Genomic DNA, 27,543 nt, shown 5'->3' with positions numbered 1-27,543 from the left:
TTTCTGATGGATAAAAGTGGATTCCTGAATATGTGATATACCTCTCTGGGGACGTGTGGAATGGCATTTTCCATGTCAGATCAGCACAGTGCTTTTATTCTAGACTTTTCTAAACCTTCCCCTCTAAACCAGGGAAAGCGAGTTGGTTCCCCGGTTCCTCGTCATGGGTAATCAGAACAGAGCTCTGATTTAGGAAGTTTTTTTTTGAGGCAGAGTTTTGCTCTTGTTGCCCAGGCTGGAGTGCAGTGGTGCGATCTTGGCTCACTGCAACCTCCGCCTCCTGGGTTCAAGTGATTCTTCTGCCTCAGCCTGTCCAGTAGCTGGGATTACAGGCGCCTGCCACCATGCCCAGCTAATTTTGTATTTTTTTTTTTTTTTTTTAAGTAGAAGCGGGGTTTCACCATGTTAGCCAGGCTGGTCTCGAGCTCTGGAGCTCACGCAATCTGCTCACCTTCGCCTTTCAAAGTTCTGCGATTACAGACGTGAGCCACCACACCCGGCCAAGGAAGCTATTTTTGTACTTCAAATAGAAAAACTGAGCTGCCAGTGAGCACATTCAGAGTAGGAAAACTTGGGCCGGGCGCGGTGGCTCAAGCCTGTAATCCCAGCACTTTGGGAGGCCGAGGCGGGCGGATCACGAGGTCAGGAGATCGAGACCATCCTGGCTAACACGGCGAAACCCCGTCTCTACTAAAAATACAAAAAATTAGCAGGGTGTATTGGCGGGCGCCTGTAGTCCCAGCTACTCGGGAGGCTGAGGCAGGAGAATGGCGTGAACCCCGGGAGGCGGAGCTTGCAGTGAGCCGAGATCGCGCCACTGCACTCCAGCCTGGGGGACAGAGCAAGACTCCGTCTCAAAAAAAAAAAAAAAAAAAAAAAAAAAGAGTAGGAAAACTTGTATTATCCAACCTACCTGTCTTTCTTCCAAATTTCAATTTAGAGATAAACACACCGTAGCTTTTAAGTTGCCAAGAAAAAGACATGAGATTTCCTCAAATGCCTTCATTTTCCCAGTAGGGCCTCATCATTCCAGGTGGTTGAGGCATCCAGTAGGCGGGTCTTTGTTCCTTGCTCACACACCCGGTTAAAAGCAAAGGCCTCCCCTCATCTAGAGCCAACTCTGAGCAGGGTCTTTAAGCATCACCTGCCAAGCATAACCCCCTACAAAGTTACTTGCTATAGTAGTTGGTGCAAAGCTGACTAAATGGGAATTAAAAACTGTCTCTAGCCAGGCACAGTGGCTCATCCCTGTAGTTGCAGATACTCTGGAGGTCAGTTGGGAGGATTGCTGGAGTCCAGGAGTTTGAGACCAGCCTGAGCAACATAGCGAGATCGCCTCCCCACAAAAAATACAAAAATTAGCTGGGTGTGGTGGCACTCACTTCTAGTCCCAGCTACTCAGGAGGCTGAGGCTAGAGGATTGGCCAAGTCTAGTTGTTCACATCTAGCCTGAGAAACATATTGTAGACCTCATCTCATATTGTAGACCTCCTCAAAACCAAAACCAAAAAACCCCAAAAACAAAAACCAAAAAACCCCACAAAACCAACCATGAACACACCCCTGTCTCTGGAACTCCTTGTCCAAGGTCCCTGAGCCTAATGTGATTTGGAACAGAAGCCAACTTTCCTGCAGGTTTAGAAAATGTCACATACAGGCTCTTTCTCATTCAAGCTTATAAGAACAGGCTTTCTTGGCTGGGTGCAGTGGCTCACGCCTGTAATCCCAGCACTTTGGAAGGCTGAGGCGGTAGGCAGATCACCTGAGGTCAGGAGTTCCAGACCAGCTTGGCTAACATGGCGAAACCACGTGTCTACTAAAAATACAAAAGTTAGCGAGGCGTGGTGGTATGTGCCTGTAATCCCAGTTACTTGGGAGGCTGAGGCGCGAGAATCGCTTGAACCCGGGAGGTGGAGGTTGCAGTGAGCCGAGATCGCACTACTGCACTCCAGCCTGGGTGACAGAGCGAGACTCCGTCTCAAAAAAAAAAAAAAACCATAGGCTTGCTTGCTTTTTTTTTTTTCTTGGCCACATGCACCAGATTGAAGAATAAGCTTTCTTGTCTGTTCTCTATACAGTGATATGTAAAAATCACCACTCAGATCAAAGAATTGAGAACTGCGCACCCAGGCGTGGTGTCTCACACCTGTAATCCCAGCACTTTGGGAGGCCGAGGCGGGCAGATCACCTGAGGTCAGGAGTTCAAGACCAGCCTGGCCAATATGGCGAAACCCCATCTCTACTACAAAAATTAGCCAGGCATGGTGGCACGTGCCTGGCATCCCATCTACAAAGGAGGCTGAGGCAGGAGAATTGCTTGAACTCGGGAGGTGGAGGCTGCAGTGAGCCGAGATCGCGCCACTGCACTCCAGCCTGGGTAACAGAGGCGACTCTGTCTCAAAAAAAAAAAAAAAAAAAAGAATTGAGAACCGCGCACACTCTCACAAGCACTCAGCCGTGGTCAGTCCATTCTTGGGTGGGTGATCGGGTATGACTGAAGCAGGTGCTCCCTGCCACTGTTTTTGTTGTTGTTGTTGTTCTTGTTGTTGTTTTTTGGGAGATAGGGTCTCACTCTGCTGCCCACGTGGAATGCAGTGATGCAATCATGGCTCACTGCAGCCTCAACCTCCCAGGCTCAGGCCATCCTCCCACCTCAGCCTTCCAAGTAGCTGGAACTACCGGCACGTTGACCAGCTAATTTTTTGGTATTTTTTGTAGAGATAAGGTTTCACCATGTTGCCCAGGCTAGTCTCGAACTCTTGGGCTCAAGTGATCCATCCGCCTTGGCGTCTCAAAATGCTGGAAATCCAGGTGTGAGCCATTATGACTTTGTTTGGTTCAGGCTTTATACTAAGTGCATCTCAAATATTTTATTGAACCTCCTTTCATTTCTAAGACTACTTCAGGTATCTCTGTTAAAATGAACCAACCAGAAAGATTCCCACTCAAGTGCAGGACAACAGATATTAGTATCAAGAATTAAGGCCGGGCACGGTAGCTCGCCCCTGTATCCCCAGCACTTTGGGAGGCCGAGGTGGGTGGATCACCTGAGGTCAGGAGTTCAAGACCAGCCTGGCCAACATGGTGAAACCCCATCTGTAAGGTGGGCTGAGTGGCTCACACCTGTAATTCCAGCACTTTGGGAGGCCAAGGTGGGCAGATCACTTGAAGTTAGGAGTTCGAGACCAGCCTGGGCAACATGGCAAAACCTCGTCTCTACCAAAGATATAAAAATTAGCTGGGTGTGGCGGCACACGCAGCTACCGGGGAGGCTGAGGTGGGAGAATCGCTTGAACCTGGGAGGCAGAGGTTGCAGTGAGTTGAGATTGTGCCACTGCACCCTAGCCTGAGTGACAGAGTGAGACCCTGTCTCAAAAAAAAAAAAAAAAGAAAAAGAAAAACAAGGCTGGGCGCGGTGGCTCATGCCTGTAATCCCAGCACTTTGGGAGGCTGAGGTGGGCAGATCACCTGGGTTCAGGAGTTCGAGACCAGCCTGCCCAACATGGTGAAACCCTGTCTCTACTAAAAATACAAAAAAAAATCAGTTGGGCATGGTGGAAGGTGGCTGTAATTGCAACTGCTTGGGAGGCTGAAGCAGGAGAATCATCCGAACCAGAAGGCAGAGGTTGTAGTGAGCTGAGGCCGCACCATTGCACTCCATCCTGGGTGACGGAGTGAGACTCCATCTCAACAACAAACAAAAAAACCCACAAAAAAACCCAAAAAATCCAAACAAAATGAGCACTTGTTGGGAACAGCAGGGAAAGCCTTTTGTGTATATGTTTAGCTGCTTCGCGTCTGCTTTTAGAAAGAAGTGTCCGTGCCATCGGCAGGCGAGCTGCAGGCTTCAGTGCTATTGGGAGATACTGTATAGCCAGGCTTCCAGAGCCGCCTTTCTCCCTGCCCACGCTGGCCCATGTGCTGATCTAGTGTGAAGTTTACAGATAGCTACGGGAACTCCTAGGAACATTTTGCTTATTATTGCCATGGTTTCTGGTAAGATAATCTTTGTTGAAAACAGTATAATTCAAGTATGATAGTAACAACAAGATGCAGAAAGGCGGTGTTTCTCGTTCTGAAAGGTGCTTTGCTATGAAGCCATAATACAGTGTGTTATTTGAGAATCCTGGGAGGAGTCTCTGGGATCCTAGTTGACTGTGGTGGGAGAACTTGTTCTGCTCTCCTTTCTTTTAGATTAGTGGATCATGTTTCTACATCCATAGCAGGAACAATGCAATTTGTCGGTAAATTTTTCATACTGCAGTCACCCTGGAGCCGGTGACTGAGTGGATTCTCCACCGTGGTGTGTTTGTAACTTACTGTCCGTCTGCTGGAGCGGTGCTGGCTGGCTTTGGCCACTCTGGTTTATGTCTCTTGGCTCTGTTTTCTTTTCTTTTTTTTTTTTTTTTTGAGACGGAGTCTTGCTCTGTCGCCCAGGCTGGAGTGCAGTGGCGCGATCTCGGCTCACTGCAAGCTCCGCCTCCCGGGTTCACGCCATTCTCCTGCCTCAGCCTCTCCGAGTAGCTGGGACTACAGGCGCCCGCCACCACGCCCGGCTAATTTTTTTGTATTTTTAGAAGAGACGGGGTTTCACCGTGTTAGCCAGGATTGTCTCGATCTCCTGACCTCGTGATCCGCCCGCCTCAGCCTCCCAAAGTGCTGGGATTACAGACTTGAGCCACCACGCCCGGCCACTTGGCTCTGTTTTCTGCCGCTACTGGATTTTGCAGGGAGGGGCAGGCTGTCTCATTTTTCACAGTCTCACCTTTTTTTTTTTTTTTTTGAAAGCCTCTGAATTGAGTATTTTGGACTTGGAGAATTAGAATTATCCCCAAATCATCAATTACATGAAATTCATCTGTTCTACAGATTATAAAGAAAATATAATTAAAATGGAGTTTTAAAAATGTATACTTTGATTCACTCTTGTTCATTCTAACATGGTAACATGTGAAAGGGGCCTATTCTAGTTAATGATTTGTTTAAAAAATACTTGGTTAATGTTTCAGAATAAACAACTTGGTACTTTGTGTTCAATTAGTAGCTTCAGTGTTAAAATTCTTAGGAATCTTCAGGACAGATTGGCCAGTCTGGACTCCGGATTAGGTAACTCTCAGGTACCCAGCAAGACTCTCACATTCTTAGGAACGAGCTTAGGAACGAGGACTTTTGTGAGATAAGTGGGGGGACGTTTTATAAACTCCAGTTGTCTCCAGGAAGTTGGTTGATGATGGATTTCCGAGCCGAGAGTCACACAGGCACACGGAGCCCTAGGATTGGGGCGATGGCCCCGGCCTCTTCCATTGTGGAGGGGAAGCGGAAACTCAGTCTCTGGCTCAGGAATCCCACACTGTGGGGTCCCTTAGCTGGGGCTGGCCCTGTTTGAGCCTGACTTTGTGGGGCATGTTGGCCAACAGTGGCGAGAGGGCCAGCCGCGGGGACCCAGGCCTTGCTCTGGTGCCCTGTGTGCCTCAGGCGTTCTGGATTGCCTCCTGGGTGATGCGATGGCCTTGTTGACCACGTGCTGCACCCCCCATCCTTGTCCTGAAACAGAGCAGCTGTGTCCTGGCATCTCCAGTGGGGCTGCCCTTGAGGGTTCTGTGCTTGCTGCTTGGTGGCAGCCCCGGCATCTGAACTTTACCACAGGGCCTGGGGGGGCCTTCCTCAGGTTCACCGATGCCCACAGGGCCTGGGGGGCCTTCCTCGGGTTCTCCGATGCCCACAGGGCCTGGGGGGCCTTCCTCGGGTTCACCGATGCCCACAGGGCCTGGGGGGCCTTCCTCGGGTTCACCGATGCCCACAGGGCCTGGGGGGGCCTTCCTTGGGTTCTCCGATGCCCACAGGGCCTGGGGGGCCTTCCTCGGGTTCACCGATGCCCACAGGGCCTGGGGGGCCTTCCTCGGGTTCACCGATGCCCACAGGGCCTGGGGGGCCTTCCTCGGGTTCACCGATGCCCACAGGGCCTGGGGGGGCCTTCCTCGGGTTCTCCGATGCCCACAGGGCCTGGGGGACCTTCCTCGGGTTCACCGATGCTCATCTGCCGCAACCTGCCTGAGGCCCTAGGGTTTTGTCAGTTAATGGATGTGGCTGCAGCCAGGGCTCCTGCCAGCCTGTTGCCTCTCCCTGTCCCTGAGCATTTTCACAGCCCAGCCCGCCACCCAAAAGGGGCTTCCTTCAGGAGTCTGCTCCCTCTGTGGCAATTCTGCCTCCTTTTTCCTTTCTCCCTGGCCCACACTTTCTTTGTTCTCTTTTTCCTCTTTTGCTGTTCTTGAAGTTTTCATTATGGAAGAGTTCAAACCCATATGAAAGTGGAGAGTAGTGAAACGGTGCACTGGTACCCATCCCCAGTCACAGCGATGTGCAGGCATGCCTCTGGTGACATCTGTGCCTCACCCCAGATTCTTGAGGTATTTCTAAGTATTTCGGTACATGTGTCTAAAAACTAGTGCTCTTTGAAAAATTACGAAAATATCATCACACCTACAAAAATGAACAGTTCCTTAATATCATCAAATATTTATCAGTGTTCAAACTTTTTTTTTTTTTTTTTAGACAGAGTGTCACTGTTTTTGCCCAGGCTGGAGTGCGGTGGCATGATCTCAGCTCACTGCAACCTCTGCCTCCCGAGTTCAAGCAATTCTCCTGCCTCAGCCTCCTGAGTAGCTGGAGTTACAGGTTCCCACCACCACACCCAGCTAATTTTGTATTTTTAGTAGATATGGGATTTCTCCATGTTGGTCAGGCTGGTCTCGAACTCCTGACCTCAAGTGATCGGCCCGCTTCAGCCTCCCAAAGTGCTGGGATTGTAGGTGTGAACCACCACACCCAGCCTCAAACTTTTTTTTTTTTTTTGCAGACAAAGTTTCATTCTGTAGCCCAGGCTGGAGTGCAGTGGCACAATCTTGGCTCACTGCAACCTCCGCCTCCTGGGTTCAAGCGATTCTCCACCCTCAGCCTCCTGAGTAGCTGGGATTACAGGCGAGTGCCACCACGCCTGGTTAATTTTTGTATTTTTAGTAGAGATGGGGTTTTGCCATGTTGGCCAGGCTGGTCTGGAACCCGTGACCTTTGGTGATCCCATCTCAGCCTCCCAAAGTGCTGGGAATACAAGCGTGAGCCACAAGGCACCTGGCTGCATTGTGGTTTTAATTTAATGTGCATTTCTTTAAGGACTAATTGAGCATTTTTTCATGTGGTTATCAACCATTCATACATATTTTCTGATGAAATTTCTGTTTAAGTCTTTTGCCCACTTAAAAAAAAAATTGAGTTATCTTTTTTTTTTTTTTTTTGAGACAGAGTCTCATTCAGTCACCTAGGCTGGAGCGCAATGGCGCAGTCTCTGCTCACTGCAACTTCTGCCTCCCGGGTTTAAGCAATTTTCCTGTCTCAGCCTCCTGAGTAGCTGGGATTACAGGCATGCACCGCCACGCCTGGCTGATTTTGTATTTTTAGTAGAGACAGGGTTTCTCCACGTTGGTCAGGATGATCTCGAACTCCTGGCGTCAGGTGATCCACTCACCTCGGCCTCCCACAGTCCTGGGATTACAGGTGTGAGCCACCGCGCCTGGCCTGAGTTGTCTTCTTAATTATAAGATTTCCTTATATATTCTGGACACAAGTCATTTAACAGATATATGATTTGCAAATACTTTCTCCCAGTCAGTGTTATTTTTTTGCTTTTATTAATGTCTTTTGAGTATAAAAGTTTTAATTTTTTTATTTTTATTTATTTATTTTGTTTGTTTGTTTTTTATTTTATTTTATTTTTTTACTTTTTTTTTATTATACTTTAGGTTTTAGGGTACATGTGCACAATGTGCAGGTTTGTTACATATGTATCCATGTGCCATGTTGATTTCCTGCACCCATTAACTCGTCATTTAGCATTAGGTATATCTCCTAATGCTGTCCCTCCCCACTGAGTATAAAAGTTTTAAATTTTTATTTTTTATTTTAAGTTTTGGGGTACATGTGCAGGATGTACAGGTTTGTTACATAGGCAAACGTGTGCCATGGTGATTTGCTGCACCTGTCAGCCCATCAGCTGGGTATTAAGCCCAGGTATTTTCTGTAATGCTGTCCCCCCTCCCACCCCATCCCCTGAAAATTTTTAAATTTTTATGAAATCCAATTTACACTTGGCAGAATAAACCTGCCTTCTTTCTGAAGAGTTTCATTTTATGTTACATCCATGTGTGAGTTACTCTACTTAGCGTTTATGATTTTTGATATCAAGGGTCTTTTTCCCTCAGTTGTTCTCTACCAAGGACTCTGCAGAGCCAGGAAGGCATTTCTGAATGGGCAGTGTGTGCTTATCTGTGTTATCTATGTAACGTATCTGTGTTGGCATTTTGGATCCTTGTTGGAACAATATCTACAACTTCAGAACTGATCTCCCCATGTAAGACCCTGGCTGCTGGCTTTCAGTGGCCAGGGTCCTACTCCCGTGGTTCATCACGCCAGGTGCTGCTGGCAGCCCATTTACAGAATGCTGCCTGTCCTGTGGCTGTGGCCGTCTGCAGTGGCCCGTGGAGGCCGTGCTGCCTCCTGGACGTGAGGAGTCAGAGGCTGTCACTGTCAGCACCGCCCCTGTTGGCGGCTTCTTTGCATGTGGTGAAAAACCAAGCTCATGATACAACCTAATCCTGATTCCCTAAAGTGGCCCCCAGCCTTCTTGGCACCAGGGGTTGGTTTCATAGAAGATGCTTTTCCACAGACAGGCAGGGGGTTGGGGTGGTTTCAGGATAAAACTGTTCAGATCATCAGGCGTTAGATTCTCATAAGGAGCGCGCAACCCGGACTCCTCGCATGCGGAGCGCATGGTAGGCTTTGCGCTCCTCTGAGAACCTGATGCCCCTGCTGATCTGACAGGAGGGGAGCTCAGGCGGTAATGCTCCCTCACCTCCTGCTGTGCTTCCACATTCCCAGCAGGCCACACAGCAGATCTCTCCCAGTCTGAGGTCCAGGGTTGGGGACCCCTGCTGTAAAGGCTTAGGGTAACCTAGTCTCATTTGGCAATTGCAGGTGAAGGACTTAACTAAGTACTTGGATCCCAGTGGGCTCGGCGTGATCAGCTTTGAAGACTTCTACCAAGGGATCACAGCCATCAGAAACGGAGGTCAGTCGTCCCCGCCAGGAGCTCCCTCCTCCCCTCCCCTTCCTCAGCCACCCTCTCAGCCATCTGCACATCACCAGGCTCCTCGTGCCGACTCTAACATCTTTCCTTCTCCTTGAAGCCCCAACATACCCCAGGCTTCCAGGTGGTCTCTTTCCTTTCTTGTTACTTTCTCCTCACACACCCTGTTTTCCAGAATCGGCTGCATTAACTGCTTTTCCATAATGCTAGAAAGCAACTGCCCCTTTCCTCAAAGATTTCATGATGAAAATTTGAGAATTTTCAAAATATTGAAAGAATGAGTCCATGGCCACCCAAGTGGGTGTTCACCCCCCGTGCTCTGCAGGCAGCCCTTTGTTGCACTCTCTCCACACGTCTCTGTCCATCTGCAGTCTGTCCCCCAGCCCCTCCCGAGTGGGATGCGTTGTAATCAGCATGCTTCCGCGCACACCGCCCTGAACACTGCAGCCCATACCACCATCGTCCCCTAGAGCTCAGTGTTTGTTTCCAGTCTTCCTTTGAGTAACAATTTACCTGCAGTGAAATGTACAGCTCAGGCCTGCTCCTGTGTGAGCTCCGACAGACTCCCTTGCCTGGCAGTGCGGAGCCCGTCACGCCCATCAGTGTCCCCATGTGGGTCCCGCATACCCCTTGCCCTCAGGCAGTGCCTTCCCTCCTGCTGGCACCATTGCTGATTTGTCACCATGGATTAGTTTTGCCTATCTCTCTTTTTTTTCTTTGAGACTGAGTTTCACTCTTGTCGCCCAGGCTGGAGTGCAATGGCCTGATCTCGGCTTACTGCAGCCTCCACCTCCCGAGTTCAAGCGATTCTCCTGCCTGAACTGGGATTATAGGCACCCACTACCATGCTCACCTCTACTAAAAATACAAAAAATATAAAAATTTTTGTATTTTTAGTAGAGACGGAGTTTCACCATGTTGGCGGGGCTGGTCTTGAACTCCTGACCTCAGGTGATCTGCCTGCCTCAGCCTCCCAAGGCTGAGGTGCTGGGGTTACAGGCATGAACCATCGTGCCTGGCCAGTTTCACCTGTCTTGCGGGTTCGTGTGCTCTCACTTGGCTTCTTTCCCCAGCATGATGCCTTCCCCGGCATGATCCCTTCCCCAGCACGATGCCTTCCTCAGCACGATGCCTTCCTCAGCACGATCCCTTCCTCAGCATGATCCCTTCCTTAGCACGATGCCTCTGAGATTCATCCGTGTGGTTTGCATGTTTCAGACTCTGTGCTGTCCATTGTGGGGCAGCGTCCATTGTGTGCTTGTGCCGTATTTCGTTTCTTCATTCTCCTGGTGATGGGCATGTTTGTGTACAAGTCTTTGTGTGGACACGTGTCTTCAAGTCCTTGGGGCCTGTATCTAGGAGTGGGTCATGTGCTGGGTAGACTCGGTTCTTCACAGTGGCCGTGCCGTTTCACACTCTCACCAGTCCCCATACTATATACTGTCCGTCTTACGTCGAGTTCTGAAGCTCTGAACAGGCCTTCTCATTTCCTCATGTTTGGCCAGGCAGTGTGGGGTGACGGTGGCAGGTCCTTTCCCCCCTTCCTGCACGTGCAGGATAAGTCAGACCTTGGCTGGGGCCCTCAGAGTCGGCAGGTGCAGTCAGGTTGACAGATGCCCTTGGACCTCGACCTCAGGTCTTGTCTGTCTCCTCCACAAAATTATTGCCTGACAGTGTCTCTAAGGTGCTGGGTTTTCTCAGATGCCAAGTCCTTAGATGGCTCTGGGGAAAGTGCTGTTTGTTATTCCCCGTTTTTTTTTTTTTTTTTTTTTTTTTTGAGACAGAGTTTTGCTCTTGTTGCCCAGGCTGGAGTGCAATGGCATGATTTCGTCTCACTGCAACCTCTGCCTCCCAGGTTCAAGCGATTCTCCTGCCTCACCCTCCCGAGTAGCTGGGATTACAGGCATGTGCCATCACGCCCAGCTAATTTTGTGTTTTTAGTAGACAGGGTTTCTCCATTTTGGCCAGGCTGGTCTCGAACTCCTGACCTCAGGTGATCCGCCCACCTTGGCCTCCCAAAGTGCTGGGGTTACAGGTGTGAGCCACTGCGCCTGGCCTGTTCCCCGTTTGTTACTTTTTATTCGACCGTCTGTTCTTTCATCCATGAACATGTTGTGGGACCACCATGGCCTCTGTGCTGGGCTTGGCCCTGGGGCCTCTGTGGTGAACCAGCACCAGAGCAAGGCCAGCGGGCTGCGGCAGGAGGACAAATGGGTGAGGCGCTGCTGCTGTCAGCGTAGCAGGCCGGGCGTGAGATGGGAACTAGGCAGGCAGCCCTCTCTGAGGAGGGGTGGAGGGGAGAAGGGACACCCTGACAAGCAGGTAAAGACCACCTGGCCCAGGTGAGGAAGCAGTCCTGAGGTGGGGCGAGGGGCCCAGGATGAGGATGGAGAGAGACTGCAGGCTCTGGAGGCTGAGAGGAGCGTGCCGGCAAGCTCTGGGTCAAGGGGGCCTGCGGAGCAATGGGCAGAGCGGGTGGCCACAGACCCTCAGGAGGCAGCATTGGCAGGAGAAGGGGGAGGAAGAGGACAGTCAGGAGGCCTCCGAGTCTGCAGGCTGAGCACCAGCAGGTTGAGGCTGATGGGGCCGTGTCTCAGTCTCACTGATACGCTGAACCCTTAAGTAACGTCTTGAGGATAGGTGTGTACTTTATACGTTTATTTAACGTTTCTCCTTCTGCACAAAGCTTTCAGTAGTGGCTTTGTGAGAATTTGGTGTCTCGCATCCTGTGCCTTGAGGCTTGCTGCATGGCGTGCTGCAGGTCCTCCCTCCAGGCCTTCTGGAAAGTCTGGTTCTCCTCAGGTTACTCCTGGGACACGGCAGCCGTGCCCATGACCCTTGGGATGAGTTTGTCCTCTAACTGATTCACTGGTTAGCTCTGGGGAGATTCTAGGTGTAAACTTTTTCCTCTTAGTTTGAAAAATCCATTATGGGCCAGGCACTGTGGCTCATACCTGTAATCCCAGCATTTTGGGAGGCTGAGGTGAGAGGATCAGTTGATCCCAGGAGGGTGAGACCAGCCTGGGCAACATAGTGAGACCTTGGCTGTGCAAAAAAATAAAAAAGTAGTTGAGCATTGTGGTGCATGCCTGTAGTCCCAGCTACTTGGGAGGTTGAGGTGGGAGCATCTCTTGATCCCAGGAGGTGGAGGCTGCAGTGGGCTGTGTTTGTGCCACTGCACTCCATGCACTCCAGCCTGGGTGACGCACCCTGTCTCAAAAAACAAAACAAAACAAAACAAAAAAACACTTGCCATTAATTCCAAACAGAATTTTGTGTGTAATAGACCATGCAATCTTTATGACACTGATGCTTTGGTACTTGCTGGGCTGGCTGGGTGGTTTTTATGCATGTGATGGGTACGCCCGAGAGGATGCTTCTTTTCTAGCCATTGGTCCCCTGAGTTCATGGAAGTGCGAGCTGGAGACTCGTGTTAGCTTGGTCTCAGTCGCAGGGAGGAGAAAAGCCCCTCATGAAGCTGGTAGCTATGTCGTTTTTGTTTTGTATAGCTGTGCTTCGTCTTCACTCTTAAGTCAAGAATTACTGGATGCAGGCTTCTAGGTTGATGGTGAGGGAGCCTGGGGACCCCCAGAACTGGCTGTCATCGGAGAGACCTCAGTGTTTGGGGCTGAGATGGGTGCATGGAGGCCAGGCGCAAGACCCCAGGCGGCAGCTACTACTTCCATGAAAGACAAGAAGTGGAATAAGAGAGCCTGTACAAGCCATATGTTACATAGTCATAATAGTTAAATTGAATTTTGATGTAACTGAAGATGGCGATTTAACCATTTTGGAAGATTGGGGCAGGGTGCAGTGTGGCAGGGATCTCATGGGGACTGTTTGGAAAATACAGACGGAAGTAGATGTGAGCATAGGGGGGAGTGTGGGCGGCCTGTCGGTAGCCACGGCCTCTCAGCACTGGCTCCTTTTTCTTTTGAGACAGAGTCTCGCTCTGTCGCCCAGGCTAGAGTGCAGTGGCGTGATCTCGGCTCACTGCACCTTGCGCCTCCCAGCTTCAAGTGATTCTCCTGCCTTAGCTTCCCGAGTAGCTGAGACCACAGGCTCGCGCTGCCATGCCTGGCCAATTTTTTGTGTTAGAGATGGGGTTTTGCCATGTTGGCCAGGCTGGTCTTGAACTCCTGACCTCAGGTGATCCACCCACCTCGGCCTCCCAAAGTGCTGAGATTACAGACGTGAGCCACCGCGCCTGGCCAGCATTTTCTAGTGACAGGCACGTGTATGAAATCACAGGAAACAGGACTGTAACTCCATGCATTTTGAATAAAACCAGAAATTCTTTGTTGTGACTGCTGGTCTTGTTACAAATGTTACAACCCATCTCCTTGGTGCCACAAAGAGTCAGAGCACTCAGGGCCCTGGCCAGTCACTGGGTGCTGGTCTCGGCTTGTCGTAGGGTGAACTTGCTCTGCACAATGTGGCTGGCAGAGGGTGTTCCTGGGCCTGTGACTGAGGGCGGCCTGCAGGAGATGTGGGCTGGAGATGTGTTCCCTCGGGGGTCAGGGACACAGCCTGTCGTGGAGAGTTAAGACGGGTCTTTTGTAGGTTTGGACAGGTGAAGTGCTCAGATCTCTCTGCAGGGTCAAGGCTGGGAACAGCAGTGGCCCTGGGTACCATGATACGGGCAGGAGGGAGCCACCTGGGTCCACGATTCTGTCATCAGGTAGGGGTTGGTTTGTTCCTGGGGACTATGGCTAATGCGAAATGGGGCAAGCTCAGCTCTAGGGGTTCCTGGGAGGCCTTGGCTTGGAAGGTGCCCACTCTCAGCTTAGGAGTCAGGGTGTGGGAGATGCCCACCGAGCAGAATGAAGCCTCCAGCCTGGCCTGCTGCCCTCGGAGGAGCCTGATGCTCTGTCTGGGAAGCCTGGGGGCTGCCAGCTGCGGACTATTGCTGCCTGTGGTTGCCGGCATCCTGGCTTAGTGACTGAAGGGGTGAGAGAGTGAGCGTCCAAGGACAGCCCATCTCCAGATGTTTCTTAGTGGTTGCCCAGCCACCTGACACGCCAAGCTGGGGCCTTCTCCCCGACACCGTCCCATTCTCTCCTTGCCTTCACCTGGGCCAATCCCACAGCAGCTGGGGCACCCCACTCTCTTTCCCAGCAGCTGACAGATGGGCCTGGGCGGGCTCCTGTGGCTGTCTGCTTGAGAGGGCAGTGAGCTAGTCATCGTGAGCCTGCCAGGGCTCTCCTATCTCACTGCACGAGAGCTTCAGCCAGGCTGGTGGAGGTGGCTGCAGCCGAGGGAGAGCACAGCTGGGACCTGTGAGGACCATGGATGGGGACACATGGGGCAACGGGCCCGTGAATGCTGTCGAACCAGCCTGTTCCAGGCTCTGGGACGTAGCACGAAACAGAAGTGCAGAACCCCTGCCCTTGGGAGCTGGCTTTCTAGTGGGAGACAGGCCACAAAGTAAGGCGGGAGCTAGGGAGGCAGAGGAGTGGGGAGATCTCTCTGAGAACGTCTGGGATGGGAAGGCAGCATCCCAGCAGGGCTGCACCTGGCACGTTTGGAGGCCACAAGGAGGCAGGGTCAGAAGGAGGAGGTGAGAGGCAGGCCTCACAATTCTGTCTCCAGCTCCAGGCTCCTGAAGAGAGGCTGGTGGGACATCCCTGAGAGCTGGTGTGAGGGGTGGGACAGTGAGCTGACTGCAGAGTGGAGTGGGCATCAGGGAGGAGGTACAGTGGCCTCAGGGAGGAGGTGCAGGGACGTCAGGGAGGAGGTGCAGGGGCGTCAGAGAGGAGGTGCAGGGGCGTCAGGGAGGAGGTGCAGGGGCGTCAGGGAGGAGGTGCAGGGGTGTCGGGGGAGGTGCAGGGGCCTCAGGGAGGAGGGGCTGGGACGTCAGGGAGGAGGTGCTGGGACGTCAGGGAGGAGGCGCAGGGGCGTCAGGGAGGAGGCGCTGGGGCGTCAGGGAGGAGGCGCAGGGGCGTCAGGGAGGAGGTCCTGGGGCTTCAGGGAGGAGGCGCAGGGGCGTCAGGGAGGAGGCGCAGGGGCGTCAGGGAGGAGGCGCTGGGACGTCAGGGAGGAGGCGCTGGGACGTCAGGGAGGAGGTGCAGGGGCGTCAGGGAGGAGGTCCTGGGGCTTCAGGGAGGAGGCGCAGGGGTGTCAGGGAGGAGGCGCTGGGGCGTCAGGGAGGAGGCGCAGGGGCGTCAGGGAGGAGGCGCTGGGGCGTCAGGGAGGAGGCACAGGGGCGTCAGGGAGGAGGTGCAGGGGCCTCAGGGAGGAGGTGCCACCATGGCATTGGACACATGGCCTCTGGGGCTGCGGGATCTGCTTTACTTTTATGTAATTTGATGTCATGATTTATGTTTCGTTAGGAAGGAGAGTGAAACTAGAATAAAACGAAGTCGAAGATGATTTTGGAATTATTTCATAGCATTTAGAAGAAAGGAAAATGTGATCATCCAAACCGCACTTCAGCCGAAGTTCACTTTAGGTGTTACCTCCATCGTGGCTGCGGCAGCCTGTGTTGTCTGTCAGCCCCATGTGCGTCGAGGAGTGACCAGCAGGATGTGCTGGCCTAGTTTGCTGGGAAGCACAAGGAGGCTTTACCGTCACAGCCACAGGCCTTGTTTCAGGAATAGAATGAGATAGAGAGGGAGTTGTTCCAAATAGGCCATTGCTGTGTCTCACACACCCTCACGCTCTGGAAGAGTAAGGGAAACGGACGTGAAAAATTCCCAATTAATTGAAAATTGTTTTAGTTCTTATAAGGAAAACTAATATGAGAATGGTATTTAGGTCCTACCAAGAATATAAAAATGCTATCTGTGTTCATATCTTCTGCTCCGCCCTCTGGGGCAAGACCCTCAGATTGTTTGCCCATGTCAGAACCTGAGCTGTCATGCGCTGTGTCCAAAATGCTTCGCTGTATATTGAAAGTTTTTAGTTCTGCGTTTCAGTGTTTAGAAGTGCAGGCAAGGCCGGGCGCGGTGGCTCACGCCTGTAATCCCAGCACTTTGGGAGGCCGAGGCGGGCGGATCACGAGGTCAGGAGATTGAGACCATCCTGGCTAACACGGTGAAACCCCGTCTCTACTAAAAATACAAAAAATTAGCCGGGCGCAATGACGCGCGCTTGTATTCCCAGCTACTCGGGAGGCTGAGGCAGGAAAATGGCGTGAACCCGGAAGGCGGAGCTTGCAGTGAGCCGAGATAGCACCACTGCACTCCGGCCTGGGCAGAAGAGCGAGATTCTGTCTCAAAAAAAAAAAGAAGTGCAGGCAAGACTGTTAGCATTTTAAAATGTAATTTTAATTTTTAATTTTTAATTTATTATTATTATTTTGAGACAGAGTCTCGCTGTAGTCCAGGCTGGAGTGCAGTGGCACGATCTTGGCTCACTGCAACCTCTGCCTCCTGGGTCCCAATTCAAGCTATTCTCCTGCGTCAGCCTCCCAAGTAGCTGGGATTACAGACACGTACCACCATGCCCAGCTAATTTTTGTATTTTTAGTAGAGACAGGTTTTCACCATGTTGGCCACTATGGTCTTGAACTCCTGACCTCGTGATCTGCCCACCTCAGCCTCCCAAAGTGCTGGGATTATAGGCGTGAGCCACCATGCCCAGCCTATTTTTTATTATTTTAAATTTATTATTTATGTATTTATTTATGAGACAGAGTCTCACTTTGTCACCCAGGTTGGAGTGTAGTGGCATGATCTCAGCTCACTGCAGCCTCCACTTCCCAGGCTCAAGTGATTCTTGTGCCTCAGCCTCCCGAGTAGCTGGGACTACAGGTGTGCCCCCACCACCCCTGGCTAATTGTTTTAGTGGAGACGGGGTTTCACTGTGTTGGCCGGGATGGCCTAGAACTCCTGACCTCAAGTGATCCGCCCGCCTTGGCCTCCCAAAGTGCTAGGATTACAGGCGTGAGCCACCATGCCCTGCCTTATCTTTATTTTTTGTAGACACAGGATCTCTGCTATATTGCCCAGACCAGTCTTGAACTCCTGGACTTAAGCAATCGTCTAGCGTCAGTCTTCCAAAGTGCTGGGATTACAGGTGTGAGCCACCATGCCTGGTCTCCACTTTTCTTTTTTCTTTGAGACAGGGTCTTGCTCTGTCACCCAGGCTGGAATGTAGTGGTGCAGTCTTGGCCAACTGCATCTTCTGCCTCCCTGGCTCAAGCCTCCAGAGTAGCTGAGACTACAGGTGTGTGCCACGATGCCCAGCTAATTTTTTTCTTTTCTTTTCTTTTCTTTTCTTTTCTTTTCTTTTCTTTTCTTTTCTTTCTCTTTCTTTTTTTTTTTTTTTTTGAGATGGTATCTTGCTCTGTCGCCCAGGCTGGAGTGCAGAGTGGTGCGATTTCGGCTCCCTGAAACATCCGCCTCCCAGGTTCAAGTGATTCTTCTGCCTCAGCCTCCCAATTAGCTGAAATTACAGGTGTTCGCCACTATGCCCAGCTAATTTTTACTATTTTTAGTAGAGATGGGGTTTCACTGTGTTGGCCAGGCTGGTCTTGAACTCCTGACCTCAAATGATACTCCTGCCTCAGCCTGCCAAAGTGCTGGGATTACAAGTGTGAGCCACTGCACCCGACCTAATTTTTGTATTTTTGTGGAGCTGGGGTTTCACCACGTTGCCCAGGCTGGTCTGAATCATCTGGGCTGAAGCAATCCACCTGCCTCAGCCTCCCAAAGTGCTGGGATTACAGGCATGAGCCACCGTGCCTGGCCCCAACCTTCACTTTTAAAATAAGTGATTGACATTAGAATAGATTGTGTTAAAGGTATTGAGTAAGTAATGCTATTTTATAAGTAGCTGGTATATTTTAAGCAAGCAGTTGAATTAATAGTGAGACAGTGTGAGGACACCTAAGTGTCTTCTGTCACTCACAGGCCCTGGAAGGTGCTTTGACCTGTGAATATCACTGAGAGGCTGGAAGCCAGTGCCTTTTCCTACAGGAGGAGAGGCAGGTGCTGCGGGATTGGTTGTGTTTGCAAAGTGATGACTGTAGCTGATGTAAGAATTATAGCCTGTCTCTCATGAGAAGATAGCTTTTCCTTTAAAGTTTTTCTCATAGAACATTGATTATAGAAGATAAGCAAAAATAAAACAAAATAAAATGAAAACTGCGCGTGAGCCCAGCACCCAGGAAAAGATGTTGTTTTCATGTTATTTCATCATACCTACACCTTCTCATGTAATGTTTTTAAAGGTTTAAATCTCATTGGCACCTAACACTTTTTAAAGGCCATGGATAGTTTTATGGAGCTCAACGTCTTGCTGTTTTTTTTTTTTTTTTTTTTTTTTTTTACAGTGCTGTCTGCTTCTTTTAAGAAATAAAAAGTTTATCTCCTACCTCCGCACCTCCTCCTTAGAATTCTCTCCAGAAGCCTTGTTCCTGTGGGGAACGCATCTCTGACCTGTCGGCAAGGCTGTTTTCTCTCCCTGGATTTCTCACGCTCACTCCCTTGCTTGTCTTGACCCCCCCCAGGGCCCCCAACTCCCACACATCTGTCCCTGGGGGCCTCCTTCCCAGGGAGCCCCGAGGCCGCCAGGGGTCCCATCACCGGGTGGCTGCGGGTGGCCTGCTGAGCACGAGGTCTTCTCCCTGCAGATCCCGATGGCCAGCGCTATGGTGGCGTCGCTTCTGCCCAAGATGAGGAGCCCCTGGCCTGCCCGGATGAGTTCGATGACTTCGTTACCTACGAGGCAAGTGGTTTTCACCCAGGAGCTTGGGGGAAGTCTGGCATCCACTTCTTCCTTTATGCCCTATAGCTCGTGCCTCCTGCCCCTGGGCTGTCTTCTATAGAAGGTGGCGTGAAGGAAGGGCCTCCCGCCCTGTGTGCACCGTGGGGCTCTGTGGCTGTGACAGGAGGCCCACAGTTGTCTGTCCCACACGCCCTCTCAGCCTGGGCAGGAGTCCTCCCCCAGGGTCTGTCAGCCAGCAGAGGTGGGGTGGGCAGTGACATCATGACCACCCGCTGCCAGGCTGGCAGGCACAGACGGAGCAGAGGGCTTGGGAGGATTCCTTTTGTCAAGTTGCAAATGATTTTCTGTGTTTGGGGATGCCTGACTAATGCCTGCCCCTGCCTGGCTGTCCTCCACCCTGCTCCCAGATGCAGCCAGGGTTGTCAAGGTGACGTGGCGTGTCCTGTCACTGTGGGTCCCTTATTCTCAACATAGCTGGGGAGAGGGTCTTCGAGCACAGCTGTGGTCGACAGAGCGTAACCATGTCCGCCGGTCTAGAGGGTTAGATTCCAGGAGAGCCATGTGGCTGCAGCAGAAAATGTATGAAGTTGAACCTGAGCCCTTGGGGGCCGCCGGGAAGGTGGAGGTCGCAGCCGCCAGTCCTGGTCTGCCTGCTGCCGAGCAAGGGCACCAGAAGTGGGGCTGAACTGCTGGCCGGTAGGGCCTGGGCTTCTCATGTCAGTCCTCTGAGCCCTGACTCCGCAAAAGCTGAGGCTGGCACAGGGTGGTGTTTGAGTTGCTTCACGGTACCGTGGGAGTCATGGGATTATACTCGGTTCCCTGCGCCGAGGAGCTGCCCCAGGGATTAGTCACCTCACCCTCGGGCAGGCAGCTTCACTTCTGCCCACGCAGACCCCGGGGTGGTCCTGCCTTACAATGGTGTCCTGGTTATCAGCCGGGCTGCGGCTTCTAAGGCCAGGGTGCCCACCGTGGGTCCCATGTTTGGCTGTGCCTTGGTGTGCTCTTTCTGCGCCTGAGGCAGCAGTGAGGTGCTGGCTAAGACGGCGTGTGGTGGGAGTTGGGCCCTCTCGCATGGCTGCAGTGTGCAGAACGTGCTGGGAGACCCCAAGACTGCAGACGGCGGCTCCTGTGCCCTGAGAAGGACCTGGCTTCTTCACGAGCAGACGCCCAAGGCTCTGCAGGGTAACCCAGAGCCCTTGGTCTGCAGCATCCGGGGAACTGTGTGTTCCTGGGTGTTCATGTGCCTGTGCACTCTTCCTCATGTGTCTGTCTTTTTGTTCTCCTCTCATGTTTGTTAGGGCATTGTTGATTTTTTGTATCCTATGTATGGTGCAGTGGCTGAAGAGTGGCCTCTCAAAAGATACGTCCACCCAGAAGCTGTGGATGTGACCTTATTTGGAAAAAGGGTCTTTGCAGATGTAGTTCATTAAGGATCTCAAAGTGACATCATGCTGGTTTGGGCCCTAAATCCAGTGACAGGTGTCCCTGGAAGACAGGGGAGAGACACACAGGGAGAAGGCAACAGGAAGACGGGGCAGAGACTGACCAGAGCCAGGGAACTCCTGGGGCTCCCAGTAGCCAGCAGAGGCAAGGATGCATCCTCTCCCAGAGCCTTAGGCAGGAGCCAGCCCTGCTCACACCTTGGCTTTGGACTTCCGGCCTCCATAACTGAGAGAGGATAAACTGGTGTTTCTTCAGAACCCGTGGTCTGTGCTAGTTCATTATGGCAGCCCTGGGCATGGAAACCTTGAGTTACGTTACTCGAGGCACCGAAGGCACCAGTGCATTTTATCCTCAAACCTTGAGTTATGTTACTCGAGGCACCGAAGGCACCGGTGCATTTTATCCTTAAAGTCCCGTGTGGTCTGAAGGGCGTGGCTGAGCCTCCCGCTTGTCACTTCAGAAGGGTGGGAACCTGGCATGTCAGGGTGAATCCTTCTCATATTTTTAGATCCTGATTTCTTTTTTAGAATGGAAGAAAGTTTTTTTACTTACAAAAATGAATATGCTTCATGTTTTAGAGCAATTTTAGGTTTACAGAAAATGGAACATAGTGTAGAGCATTCTGGGATCAAACACTGATACATGATTATTTGTTTTGTTTTGTTTCAGACGGTCTGCTCTGTTACTCAGGCTGGAGTGTAGTGGTACACACCGCAACCTCCGCCTCCTGAGCTCAAGTGTTGCTTCTTTCTCAGCCTTTCCAGTGGCTGGGACCACACCCAGTAACCACCACGGCCAGCTAATTTTTTGTATTTTTTTGTAGAGATGGGGTTTCACCATGTTACCTAGGCTGCTCTCAAACTCCTGAGTTCAAGCGATCCACCCGCCTTGGCCTCCTAAAGTGCTGGTATTACAGGCGTGAGCCACCGCACCCAGCCTGATATGTTATTATTAGCGGAAGTCCATAGTTTAGGGTTCACTCTTGGTGGTGTATATTCCGTGTTTTGACAGGTCCACGATTATAGTGTCACAGAGTCGATTCAGTGCCGGCTCATCCCTCACACCAGCCCCCACAACCACCGATGCTCAGTGTCTCCACAGCTCTGCCTTTTCTAGAATGCCACGGAGCTAAAACTATCTGGCATGCAGCCTTTTCAGATGCACCTCTTTCACTTAGTAAATACGCAGTTACCGTTCCTCCATGTCTTGCTTTGCTTTTTAAGGGTGGGATGTAATTTTCCACAAAGTGGAGTTCGATACTGTGAAACTTATGGAAAGATTGCTCTTTTAAAAAACAGTTTGCACATCATGTCATCTTAAAAAAAAAGTCTAATAAAGATATGAGTAGGGAGTATGTGTTCCATCCAGATACCCTATTCAGGGACCCTCCACTGGTAATCTTCAGGTCAATAAACCTTTGATTGATTGGTTGATTGATTGATATTCTGAATGGTTCCAGTCAGACTTATTTCTTTTTACTGGGAGCATCACAGTGCTCACACCGGGGTGGTCGGGTAAAGTGTGCAGTTAGTCATGGCCGAGCTAGTGGGTCTGCTGGCTCCCACTGTTTTCCCAAGGATCCTTTCAGCAGGCAGCTTATAACGGGAAAGTTGCTGCTGTGGTGTCTGAGTAAGCGGGGAGAGTGGAAGGGGATGGACTGTGGTGCCGCTGAGTTCCTAGGCATGGTGATGTCTGAGGATCTGAGCAGGTGGAGCCCAGGGGGTGGTGGGGCTGTTTGTCAGGGTTTCTGGAAGAGTGAAGGGAAAGTCAGGCAGTGTAAGGCGCATCTCACAGAATCGTCGGGCCGCGCTCTCTCCCGTCCTCCCTCCTTCTCCCACTACCGGCGATGTCTGGAGCAAAGAGCTGCCTTAGTGAAATGATAGGGAAATGTGTCTTTTGTACAAACCATTATCAGCTTAGGGAGCCAAAAACAAAAGCCGCTCTGTTTTCAGCCCTGACTAACTAACCGTTTTTTAAACCAGCAAGGACACTTCCTGAACTTTGCCTTCCCCTCCCTGGGCAACACCAGCAGGAAGTTTATTAGAGCGTGTCTGGGAGCAGGTTAAACTTTCTCCTAGGTGGTGATGTGCCTCCAGGTGAGCGCACAGGCTTTGCAGAAACCCCAGCATGACAAGCAAGTAGGAAGGTGTCGTTTGAGAAAAGCCAGTGACCCGGTTGGGATGGAGACATGATGGGGAGCCGGTCTCCAACAGCATGCCCTTCCTGGAAGGTGTGTACAGAGCCAGGCCCAGCCTGTGAGGCCACCCGGGCCAGCATCTGAGGGTAAGAGGAGGCAGTAGTGTGCACTGTGCCCAGTATTCCTATTTCTGTGGTGGAGACAGGCTCAGGGAAGAAGGAACTGTGACGGGGACAGTGTTGGCCCCACTTGAGTTACTGAGGACCCCGAACGGGCTTTTTCTCTGTCCGCTGGTGATTTAGGGGACTTGTTAATTAGTGAATGTGACGTTTAGACATAGCGACGTTTTCTAAGATGCACTTTGATTTTCAAGTGAGTTCATCTTAACATTGGTAATTTGTAAAAATGTTAAAAAGTTGGGCCAGGCGCGGTGGCTCACGCCTGTAATCCCAGCACTTTGGGAGGCCGAGGCGGGCATATCACAAGGTCAGGGGATCAAGACCATCCTGGCTAACATGGTGAAACCCTGTCTCTATTAAAAATACAAAAAATTAGCCGGGCGAGGTGGCGGGCACCTGTAGTCCCAGTTACGCGGGAGGCTGAGGCAGGAGAATGGCGTGAACCCTGGAGGCGGAGCTTGTAGTGAGCCAAGATCGCGCCACTGCAGTCCAACCTGGGTGACAGAGCGAGACTCCGTCTCAAAAAAAGAAAAAAAAAAAAAAGTTGGTAGCATAGACTTGATGGCTTCTGGGCAAGGCCAGGTCCTGGCTGGCTGGCAAATAAACTGCCGGGGCCGGTGTGAGCTATTACTGCGTTTTATCCAGGAGGCGGGGAGTGAGCAGGCACCGTGCTCTGAGGTACGTTTTTGTCTCTGGAAAGGCAGGTGATGGCTGCCCCAGAAAACTCTATGCAGGGAGGCCTAGAACCGCAGAAACCAACCCGCAGGCCTGAAGTGGGAAGTGAGCAGGCAGGGTGGCTCCTGTGAGCTGAGCTGTCTGGAACCCCCAGGGCATCCAGCCTGCCAGGGGCTCTGAGTGTTGATGGCGATGGCGTGGAAGTGGACGTCCACAACCCCAGAGCAAATAAAGGGGTGGGTGCAGTTACCGAAGCCGCTGAGGAGTGGGACTGTTCATCTCTGTGGGATCTACAGTGCACGGAGCCACTCTGCAATGGCAGGGAGGCCCAGCTTCCTCTATTTTTTATTTTTTAAATTGTTTTTTGAGATGGAGTCTCACTCTGTCACCCAGGCTGGAGTGCAGTGGTGCGATCTTGGCTCACTGCAACCTCCACCTCCCAGGTTCAAGCGATTCTGTGCCTCAGCCTCCTGAGTAGCTGGAATTACAGGCGCCTGCCACCACACCCAGCTAATTTTTGTATTTTTAGTAGAAACAGGGTTTCACCATATTGGCCAGGCTGGTCTCAAACTCCTGGCCTCAAGTGATTCACCCACCTTGGCCTCCCAAAGTACTGGGATTACAGTGAGCCACTGTGTCTAGCCCTCAGGCTTACTTTAGAAATGAAAAGGTGAAGGTGGGTCCAGAACGGAGTGTGTGAGTTCCAGGCTTGGCAGGGTGCCCTGGCATCCGGCTTACAGGGAGTCTGAGTTTGTGTAGCATCTGCCTCATTGTTCCTGTGTCCGTGGAGAATTATTTCCATCCCAAACCATCCTGTCTAAGCTCTAAGGTGGCACAGGTGGCTCTAAGGAGGCACTGGCTTTTGCCTGCAGGGGCACCATCCTCAGCTACAGGTCTAACAGGAACTTGGTGAAATAAGCAGGCACCACTGCCCAGACATCCCTCCCTTCCTAGGAGGACAGATGCTCTGCTCAGGGCTCCATGAGCTGTTTGAGAGAAAGTGTGGGTTTTTACTTAGAAACATCATGCTTCCTGTTGGGGGCTCAGGGTCCACACTGGCCGGGGAAGGGCATCAGGCATCCTTCAGAAGTACCAGTCCATTGGCTTTTTAAAAGCTGGTCCAAGGTCAGGTGCGGTGGCTCATGCCTATAATCCCAGCACTTTGGGAGGCTGAGGCAGGAGAATTGCTTGAACCCGGGAGGTGGAGTTTGCGGTGAGCCGAGATTGCGCCATTGTACTCCAGCCTGGGTGACAGAGCAAGACTCTGTCTCAAAAAAAAAAAAAAAAAGAAATTTTAGGCTGGGCATGGTGGCTCAGGCCTGTAATCCCAGCACTTTGGGAGGCCGAGGTGGGCAGATCACGAGGTCAGGAGTTCGAGACCAGCCTGACCAACACGGTGAAACCCTGTCTCTACTAAAAATACAAAAATTAGTTGGGTGTGGTAGCACGTGCCTGTAATCCCAGCTATTCAGGAGGCTGAGGCAGAATCACTTGAACCTGGGAGGTGGAGGTTGCAGTGAGCCAAGATCACACCATTGCACTCCAGCCTGGGTGATAGAGCAAGACTCCGTCTCAAAAAAAAAAAAAAAAAAAAAAAAAAATTAGGCATTGTGGCAGGCGCCTGTAATCCCTGCTACTTGGAGGCTGAGGCAGGAGAATCACTTGGACCTGGGAGGCAGAGGTTGCAGTGAGCCAAGATGGCGCCACTGCACTCCAGCCTCGGCGACAAGAGTGAGACTCTTATGAAAAAAAGAAAAAAGAAATTTTAGGCTACGTACTGAACCACTGAACCTGATGTTGTAATAACCACACTTTTTAGAGTCGGCGGCGGGTCTTCCTGGTGCCCCTGGGGTGAGTGTTTGTCACTGACGACTCTGGGGCAGTGCGGCCCCTGTGAGTGTGCAGTCCTGTTGGGGTAGCTGGCAGCTGCCCTCAAACCGTCTTGGACCTGTGCGCTGGGCTTCGCATCCTGCCCCATCATGCCTTCCCCACAGGCCCAGCCTCTGACAGACATCCTGGGCCTGCCTGCTTTCCTGGCCACTCCCGCCTTTTCCTGCCTGGCGTCCTGCAGGCCTAGCACAGGCCAGCCCTGTCCTGAGTGGGCCCTGGGCCCTGCCTTCCTCAGGAGTGGGAGCTGCCCAGGGATGGTGAGTAGCATGAGAGCTGGGGTTTCTTACAGTGCTCTCCTGGTTCTGGATTTTACAGTGGATGCTCTTGAGGAATGACTTAGTTTTTATGAATTACTTCCTTAGATTCTAGGGGAGATTATAATTGGACACCCAGAGTAGGTACACTCCACAGCACTCCCTGTTCCCTTGTGGCTTTAGAAGCAGCTGGCAGGGATTTTCCACCCACCAGTGACACTCGCACCCTGCAGTCCTTGTTTCTGTGCCTTGAAAAGCACCTTCCTGGATTGTCTTTCTTGGCTCCATGAGGTGGCCACCTTGTGAGACGAGAATTTATAACCCCCGTTTGCGGCAGGGCTCCAGGTGGTGGAGTTACGCGTCTGAGGTCACACGGCTTTTAATAAAGGAGCCAAAGATGGAACTGGGGCCTCCCGCAAGTGCGCCAGGCTCCTGGCAGCTCAGCCTAGCCCTTCACGCCTCTTCCAGTGAGGCTCAGGTGGGTGCAGCCGGGGGTGGGACCCTCTGGTAGCCCTCGCAGGTCTTAGCACACTGTCTACTTCTTTTTTTTTTTTTGAGATGGAGTCTTGCTCTGTTGCCAGGCTAGAGTGCAGTGGCATGATCTTGGCTCACCGCAACCTCTGCCTCCTGGGTTCAAGCGACTCTCCTGTCTCAGCCTCCTGAGTAGCTGGGACTGCAGGCGCATGCCACCACGCCTGGCTAATTTTTGTATTTTCAGTAGAGACGGGGTTTCACCATATTGGCTAGGCTGGTCTTGAACTCCTGACCTTGTGATCCACCTGCCTTGGCCTCCCAAAGTGCTGGGATTACAGGCATTAACCACGGCGCCCAGCCACTTTGTCTACTTCTTACGATACTAGAACCAGAGTGCAAAGGGCATCTTTTTCTGCTGGGACTGCAGCTTTTCTGAGATCTTGTTTATTTGCAAATTGTTAACCCCAGAGTCTTCTGAGCATGAAATGTTGGCCACTTTTCCTAACCAGCAATTTCATTTTCATTAAGGTTGAAATTATAAATTGAAAATGTTGGCTGGGCGTGGTGGCTCACGCCTGGAATCCTAGCACTTTGGGAGGCTGAGGTGGGCAGATCTCTTGAGGCCAGGAGTTCAAGACCAGCCTGGGCAACATAGCAAAACCTCGTCTCTACAAAAAGTACAAAAATTAGCTGGGCACAGTGGTGCATGCCTGTGATCCCAGCTACTTTGGTGGCTGAGACACAAGAATCACTTGAATCCGGGAGGCAAAGGTTGCAGTGAGCTGAGATGGTGCCACTGCACTCCAGCCTGGATGACAAAGTGAGACCCTATCTCAAAAAACAAAAACAATTAGAAAAAGAAAAAAATAAAATGTTCTGTTTAATAGTTCTTTAGTTCTGTATTCATTTGTACGACCCACAAATATTTACTATCTACCTATGCCTGGTCCTATGCTAGGTGCTAGATACTTAAGAGTAAAAACAAGTTGGGTGTGGTGGCTTATGCCTATAATCCCAGCATTTCAGGAGGCTAAGGCAGGCAGATCACTTGAGCTCAGGAGTTTGGGACTAGCCTGAGCAACATGGCAAAACCCCATCTCTGCAAAAAAAATACAAAATTAGCGAGGTGTGGTGGCTCGCACCTGTAGTCCCAGCCACTTAGGAGGCTGAGGTAGGAGGATTGCTTGAGCCCAGGAGTTTGAAGCTGCAGTGAGCAAAGATTGTACTACTGCACTCCAGCCTGGATGTGTCAGTGAGACTCTATCTCAAAAAAACTCGCAGTAAAAACAGTAAAAACAATTGGTTGCGATGGTTCATGCCTGTAATCTGAGCAGTGTGGAGGATCACTTGAGGTGAGAAGTGGAAGACCAGCCTGGGCAACAGACTGAGACCCTGATTCAAAATAAATAAATAAACAAACAAACAACTGAGCCAGGTGTGGTGGCACCTGTAGTTCCCAGCTATAGCTAGATCCTGTCTCTGTTTTATTAAAATAAAAAAAAATTACTTTGCCAGGCCCAGTAGCTCACACCTGTAGTTCTAGCACTTTGAGAGGCCAAGGCTGGTGGATCACTTGAGCACAGGAGTTCAAGACCAGCCTGGAAAACAAGGCAAAACTCCATTCCTACAAAATTTCAAAAAATTAGGCATGGTGGCTTGTACCTGTGGTCTCAGCCACTC

At 51.4% G+C, this 27,543-nt stretch overlaps 1 protein-coding gene across 5 annotated transcripts in view; it reads left to right on the top strand.

Annotated features, from left to right (window-relative positions):
• RAB11FIP3 (RAB11 family interacting protein 3) overlaps positions 1 to 27,543 on the top strand; it is a 98,111-nt gene that overhangs the window by 29,584 nt on the left and 40,984 nt on the right. For 3 of the 5 annotated variants that reach the window (XM_063617017.1, XM_063617016.1, XM_063617015.1), the window contains exons 2-4: positions 9,028 to 9,121; positions 18,717 to 18,811; positions 25,727 to 25,867. In XM_063617017.1, coding sequence (XP_063473087.1) covers positions 9,028 to 9,121; positions 18,717 to 18,811; positions 25,727 to 25,867 — 330 coding nt within the window. The remainder of the gene's footprint in view (positions 1 to 9,027; positions 9,122 to 18,716; positions 18,812 to 25,726; positions 25,868 to 27,543) is intronic. The other 2 variants (XM_055242227.2, XM_055242226.2) reach the window with 1 other exon arrangement.

Source organism: Symphalangus syndactylus, chromosome 14, assembly GCF_028878055.3.
Source record: "Symphalangus syndactylus isolate Jambi chromosome 14, NHGRI_mSymSyn1-v2.1_pri, whole genome shotgun sequence".
NCBI lineage: Eukaryota > Metazoa > Chordata > Mammalia > Primates > Hylobatidae > Symphalangus > Symphalangus syndactylus.
Note: the sequence above shows the minus strand (reverse complement) of the source record. Positions and strands in the feature narration are given on the sequence as shown.